Source organism: Chenopodium album, chromosome 6 (genome assembly GCF_948465745.1).
Source record: "Chenopodium album chromosome 6, dcCheAlbu1.1, whole genome shotgun sequence".
NCBI lineage: Eukaryota > Viridiplantae > Streptophyta > Magnoliopsida > Caryophyllales > Amaranthaceae > Chenopodium > Chenopodium album.
In genome coordinates this window covers 938511-945192 of record NC_137839.1, presented here as the reverse complement: position 1 = coordinate 945192, position 6682 = coordinate 938511, and the positions used below count along the sequence as shown (strand labels likewise).

The 6682-nt window shown below is 34.5% G+C and overlaps 1 protein-coding gene across 1 annotated transcript; it reads left to right on the top strand.

The window, feature by feature from the left end:
- Positions 1-739: 739 nt before the first annotated feature.
- LOC145634183 (uncharacterized) lies at positions 740-6007 on the top strand. Its single transcript, XM_081685599.1, has 9 exons — positions 740-1000; positions 2010-2259; positions 2332-2396; positions 2485-2549; positions 2859-2945; positions 3074-3204; positions 3546-3651; positions 4293-4538; positions 5319-6007. The coding sequence occupies exons 1-8, from the start codon at positions 873-875 to the stop codon at positions 4517-4519; spliced, it is 1059 nt and encodes a 352-aa protein (XP_081541725.1). The 5' UTR covers positions 740-872; the 3' UTR covers positions 4520-4538; positions 5319-6007.
- Positions 6008-6682: the final 675 nt, after the last annotated feature.

The window sequence follows — 6682 nt, the reverse complement described above, 5'->3', positions numbered from 1 at the left end:
AAAATGAAAGGAATTGAAGACCGTTTGTGGAATCCATGATAATGTCACTCAAAAAAAGTGGTGATAGTTTTTAGCGTTTTGGAAAAAACTAGGTGGTAAAAAAATAAAAAAAATAAAAAAAAAACTTGAGGGGGTATCGTAAAAATTGGGTACTTTAGATGGTGGTATTTTTCACGTTTTAATGACTAAGGGTCTGTTCTCATTGACTGAAATAAGCTGAACTGAACTTATTAGAGCTGAACTGAACTTAACTTAATTTAACTTATTAGAGTTGAACTAAAATGAAATGAATATTTTATAAGAGAAGAAAATTATAAGCTGAACTGAACTGAACTGTATTGAAAATAATCGTATGAAAACAGACCCTGAATATTTTCAATACAGTTCAGTTAATTATATGAGGGAGCCCCAGTTAATCTCCGAGATTAATTGGGGCTCCCTCAAAATAATCGTATGAAAACAGGCCCTGAAAATGAGGGAGCCCCACTTAATCTCCGAGATTAACATTCCAAGTTAATCTCCTCTCACAATTCTATGCATTTGTTTTCGTGCCACTTTACTATTTCACTTTTATTATTTAAAAAATAAAAGTAACACAATATATTGTGAGAGGAGATTAAATTTTCATGTCAATCTCAGAGATTAACTTTACTTGAATTCTCCCTTATAAAATTATACTAATAATTTTAATAAAATCTCATATGGCTATTGTAAACTTAATACTTCGTATTTGATATTTGATCATAAGTACTGGTATGTGAGTCAATTTAAAGATTGTAAATTAGCGGGTAGAGTAATAAAACCAACCATTATCCCTTTCTTTTTTGCAAAAATTGCATCAACAAAAACAATAGATAACTGAAGATTGAAGAATGCTTAGTACCCCACTCTTAACCTTTCCCAGTTGCAAAACAACCCATTTTCAGCAAATAAATTTTACAAATTGTAGAATTTTCAGTTTTTATTCCACCAACAGAGTCAAATTCAATCCCAAACCCAGGTTAGATATAATATTTTTATGCAGTTCATTGTTTAATTTTATTTTCTTTCCTTTTTTCTTGTCAATGATTATAGTTTTATACCCCATGAATATATAATTGTATCAATCCAACACATTTCCGATTACCCACTAATTAATGTTTGATGATTATAATAGAACTATCAATTTTATCATAAAAAGCAATTATTTTTTGAACTATCAATTTTATCATAAAGCAATTATTTTTAGAAGTATTATTAGTCTATTTCTAAGAAATTTTAGTGTAAATGGTGGGTCATAAAATTCAGGATTTAAGGGATTTTGTCCTGTAAGTTGATTTGTGACAACAGCTTTTGGAATTTTAAGTTTTAATTACTAAAAAGAAGAGGCTGATATTGAGATTAATTCTGCCCTAAAAGTTGTATGAAGAAAGTGTGCAATCAGCTGTTTAATGGGCAGTAAAGAACTTCCATTATAGGGTATGGAATTGATTACTATATTGTATTGATTTCGTCGAAAGGACAGTTTAGGGTATGGAATGAGCAACTTGTACATGTAGGTTTTTGAGGTATAGGTGGTAGAAATGATGATTGATCATTTGAACCCAAGTTAGAAGTTATTGTGATAAAAGTCATTGAACACATGTGAAATCTGGAATGTGATTTTGTTTGATTGATCAAGGTTAGTGCTTTTCACTAATTCGGAATGCGAGGAGCTTTGTGCAAGTGGGGATTTCAAAGTTTAACAAGTTGTGAGACTTTATAAAGATTTGCCTAATGTAAATATAGAGTTGTGCTTTAATGAAATGTTAATATGGGATTGGACTCTTGATATTGTATGCATTGGTTGCTGTTGAAAAATCAAAGTTTAACAAGTTATTAGAACTTATAATGATTTGCCAAATGTAATTCTGAACTGAATTTTGCTTTATTGAAATGTAAAATGCTACTGGATTCATGATGTTGTGTTAGTTGTTGACGGAGAACATGGTATGTTATCGATTTGAAAATATAATTATTATTATCATCAGGGTGTTTTTGAAGTGGACATTTTCTTGCATCCATGACAATATGCCGAGATTGGCTTCCTGGATTGTCACCATATACTTACTTTCCCTTAGCCCGGAAGTTAATGCCCAAGACCATTCACCATATCTGGTTAGGTACGCTTGTGAAGATGTTAAAACTTATTACTCTAGCATCGATCATCTGAAAGGTAAAGCCTTAAGCAGAAAACTGAACTCCATCATAGCAGGGCATCACTCATTGTCATATAAAGAGGTGGTTATGTGTCTGTGCTATTTGTTTATGTATGAATATCTGCGGAACTGAAGATTGTCAGCCTTAAATTAGGTATGGGATGCTCTTAAGATTCTTGATGCAGCTGATATTGATAAGCCAGAAGCATCATCTGGGATGTAAGTTCCCTTTTTAGTATTTTTCTGAATGTTATATAGTTGAAATATACAATTTTCAATGAAGTTATTGCTGACTTTTCCTATACAGAGTTGAAATCTACTCGTCCAGAGTTGCGCCAAAGAGTTTAGCTGGAAAACCTGAAGGCTGGAACAGTGAGTGATTCCCCTGGCTCTTTTGGTGCAGCTTTTGCTTCTTTGTAACCCATCGTACTTGATACAATGTCAAATGTTAAAATACATCATCTTTTGGTGCAGCTCTGTGCACTTGAAGTTTAGTTATTGAATTTGTAACATTTTCTAGTTTCTACCACAGATTTTAGATGCACATGTTTCTGTAGAAATCCATTGCTTTACACTGGCCTAAGCACATGACACCAACTTTAATTTCCCCACCGTGGTTTAATGCAATTTCCCATGTTATTTGATTGCTTTTGACATTTAGTCTGTCTGGTGCTTATTTAGGAGAACATCTCTGGCCTCGTTCTTATGGGCTAATGCGTAGTCCATCTTTAACTGATTTGCATAACATCCGTCCAGCAGATGCAAATGGTAATATGCTTTAATCTCATTCTTTTATGCTTGTGAGGCAATACCTGTTTAATTAATTGAGGTTTTTAGGTTTTTTTTTTTTTTTTTTTTTTTTTTTTTTTTTTTTTTTTTTTTTTTTTTTTTTCCAGTGAATTCATCAAGGGGGAATAAGTATTTTGGAGAATGCCAAGTTGGGTTTACTCACTGTATGAAGCCTGCAAATAAGGAAGCTGCTTCTGACACAGAAACAGATATGAAGATATGGGCACCCCCACAACGGGTACGTTCCTGTACATTCTATAGGGGTTTTGGAGCTGCTGCTCCTGCTTTAGTCACAGTAAACAGTGTCTGCTATAATTCCAAACAATGGGTAAATAAGGCAAAGATCAATAAAAGTAGTTTCAACAATGTAAACTTTCTGAAATTATCTTCATTCTTGATTTCTTGATGGTTAATGGTAACATTTCGTAGTAGTTTTTGTATCTGAGAACTTGCTTAATGCTATTAATTTCACTTTCCTTAAGGCTATATCATCGATTCATACTGGGTAATTGTTAATGTTGCAAATATACAGAATTATAGGTAAGTTGATGTATTTCTGTTTTTCTTCAATGCCTCCAGGTTAGAGGAGATGTTGCGCGAGCATTGATGTACATGGCTATTCGTTATGGGTTTCATCAACCTGGTGAAGGTCCTGTTCTTCGCCTGTCAGATTCTCCAAGCGTGGGTAGGTCGAAAGTTGAGTTAAAAAGTTAATGTAATCTAGCTGATAGAATGCTGCAAAATGGAATTGTCTGAAGGGGCAGTGAAACTTTCTCCAAAGGCTGCTGTCAACTGACACATTCAGTTCTTGGAATACTCTTCTCACTATCTTATTGACATGCTATTACCATTGCTATTTGTCGGTCTATGGTCTTGGTCTCCTTGTGTAACATCCTTCAACATGAAACATATTTTATTCTGCACTTAATATATAGTTGTTGGTATTTCTTTAGGACTTGGCTTGCAACAGTTTTATCAGAAGTAGAGATAGTGGGCTTTGCTAGACAAGCTCCTTCCCTGGAGCTAAGCTATGATGCTCGTAATGGTTTAGAACATAGAATTCCAAATTTGATTATAGACTTGATCATACAACATTTCTTGATTACTTTCCATATAATTGTAACCCACCAAACTACCAGGACAATTATTCCTACTATTCATATATATTTGTTTCTTCTGAATTGTCCATGAATTAATGTATTAGATAACTTATAGAGATAACAGCTGAAAGTTTTTGTAAGTAGATGTCCAGAATTTGAACTTGAAACTATATTAACTCTGCATTCCATGATATTATGAGTTACCGAAGCTTTTGACTTTTTGCAGTGAAGAAGAAGATGGGACTTCTCTCTGTTTTGTTAAAATGGAATGAGTTAGACCCTCCGTCCACAGAGGAAAAGTTGAGAAATGAAAGAGTATGCAGGCTTTACCAGCACAATCGAAACCCATTTGTGGATCATCCAGAGTATGCCAATCTGATATGGAAACATGTTGTTTCAAATCACCAAAAGTCTTCTAGCACCTTGAAGCTGTTGTCAATCATCCAGAAATAAGGATTCTGAAAAACGTGAGGTATGTAACACTGATATCGCTGTGTTGCTTTTACAACAAGTAGCCAACAATCATCAAATCTTAAATCACGGCTTACATTTTGTGCTCCCTATGTACGACAGTAGGAGTGCAACATGGAAATATATTAGATAATTTTTTCCCATTCACCTCTTATCCTTGATGATTTCTTTTATATTTCCTTATGTCCTCTCTTGAGTAATTTAACAGTGTATTGCTGTATTCATATACTCATATCAGGTATCGCTTGATTTTGAATAATTCACTTCTGACAATTCTGTTCTCACAGTAGGAATAGGGAGCCATATTGGCCCGTATGCCTCTTACTGCAAGATCATAGAATAGTCCAACAAACATGTCAAATAATGGATAGGTATTACATGTAGTGATATTTACTAATATCTTCTTAGAAGCTTTATGATTTATCAATGATTTTTTATCTCTATCTTCTTGGTAGGTTCTATTCTTAATTTGTTGGGGTCAGTTTCTTATGTACTCATAGTCACATGTAAGAAAATTAATAATATACTATTCATTGATGTTGTTTCCTACACTATTTCTCGTCTCAGCTTGGCTTGGCTTCTGAGTGCAAGCAGCGCCAAGCACTCGAATAAAATTGTAGACATTGTTACATAGTAGATTGTGTTATTATTTGATACTGAAAACTAGAATTGTATAATATTACATGTATTAATGTATGAGACATAATCATTCTTTCCAGCCTCCAAAAGTAAAGTGTGGCCAAACTTATTTCTTTACTAATTAGGATTTCCTACTATGCAGTTAAAAATATACTTGTCCTTTGAAGTTCTGATCATGTTTACGAGCATTATCAAGATGGAAATCCAGAGTTCGTGTGTAGAGCTATGCCTAGATTATGGAAGCGATGACAATTTGTATGAAAATCTCCTTGTACTCTGCTGATGAAAGGTGTTATTCTATCATCTGTCAACCGCGCTCATGTCAGAATTTCAGAAGATGTTGCGCAGCCGAGAGCCAGAACTGAGAACTCCCATCCTGTGTTTGAGCAGCAACTATATATTTCGTATCCAATTTCAGTAAGGTTGCAGATTTCTTAGGAATCCATCTTTGAAATTTGGTTAGGATTGTCCAACTTATACCCAAACTATTGCTTCAGGCTGGTTTTTCACCATCATTCGACCAACTTACGCTTGTATAGTTGTATTTGATCATTATGATTGTGTGAGTTATATATCTGTAATTGGTGTTATGTCAGTTGGAGTTCAGAGGGTGCCGAATTTGAAGATGCACTCCCTTTTGATGATTAGTTTAGACTTTAGAAAGAATACAAGCATGGCGCTGATCATGGTTGAATTTGGCATTTAAACATAATCGATTACTTGTAAAACAAACGAATCATCATAAGCTTAATTTATTTAGTGCTGTAACATGTTTACTTAAAATGAAAGCTGAAAATGCTTCACTTCAAATTAAGAATGATGCAAACTACTACGTATTTGTGTAGTTGTATTACTTATGAAGTTGTAATGATGAAACCCATATGAGTTTAATGAAAGTATGATACCATAAGAAATCTCTCATCATTTCTTGTAATCTATAATGGTCCAAGTTGAAACATGAACTTTTGAAGGTCTATTTCACCAGTGCAACTCTAACCAAAACCTCAATCTCTCCCCTCGGTGGGAGCAAGGATGTCAATGATGGCGGCGATGAAGGGGTGGCGACAACACCTCACTTCTCCACTAGTGTATTGTCTATATGGCAGGAACATCAGCTTGGAAGGTGAAGGTCTTATGAGTTACACAAATGAAGTGTTAAACACTCAAAATTATATTGGATTTTTTAGTTGAAGCAGCCCAATCAAACTCATGAAGTATGAGCATAACTAAACTTGACACGATGAGCTCATGAGAACGCATATTGGCGGGCCACCTACCCGAGCTTAATCAACCCTTAGACACTCGGGTCTATCATAATCCAATGTCATCTTAATCAACCCTTTAAACACCACTTGCGACATCTAGCTACGGCCTAACTAGCATTCCTTTGGAGCCATATCAAAGTAGTGACTATGGATGGAAAGAAAGTGGGCGGTGTGGATGTGTATATCTCTTCCCCCATATCTACAAGTCTACAACCACCTAAAATTTCTATACCAATCATCC

Excerpts from the sequence above, each read along its gene's own strand:
- LOC145634183 (XM_081685599.1), top strand. The coding sequence starts at position 873 with ATGCTTAGTACCCCACTCTTAACCTTTCCCAGTTGCAAAACAACCCAT. Across the intron at positions 2,260-2,331 it reads ACTCATTGTCATATAAAGAG|GTATGGGATGCTCTTAAGAT; the intron begins GTGGTTATGTGT and ends GCCTTAAATTAG. Across the intron at positions 2,550-2,858 it reads AAAACCTGAAGGCTGGAACA|GAGAACATCTCTGGCCTCGT; the intron begins GTGAGTGATTCC and ends GTGCTTATTTAG.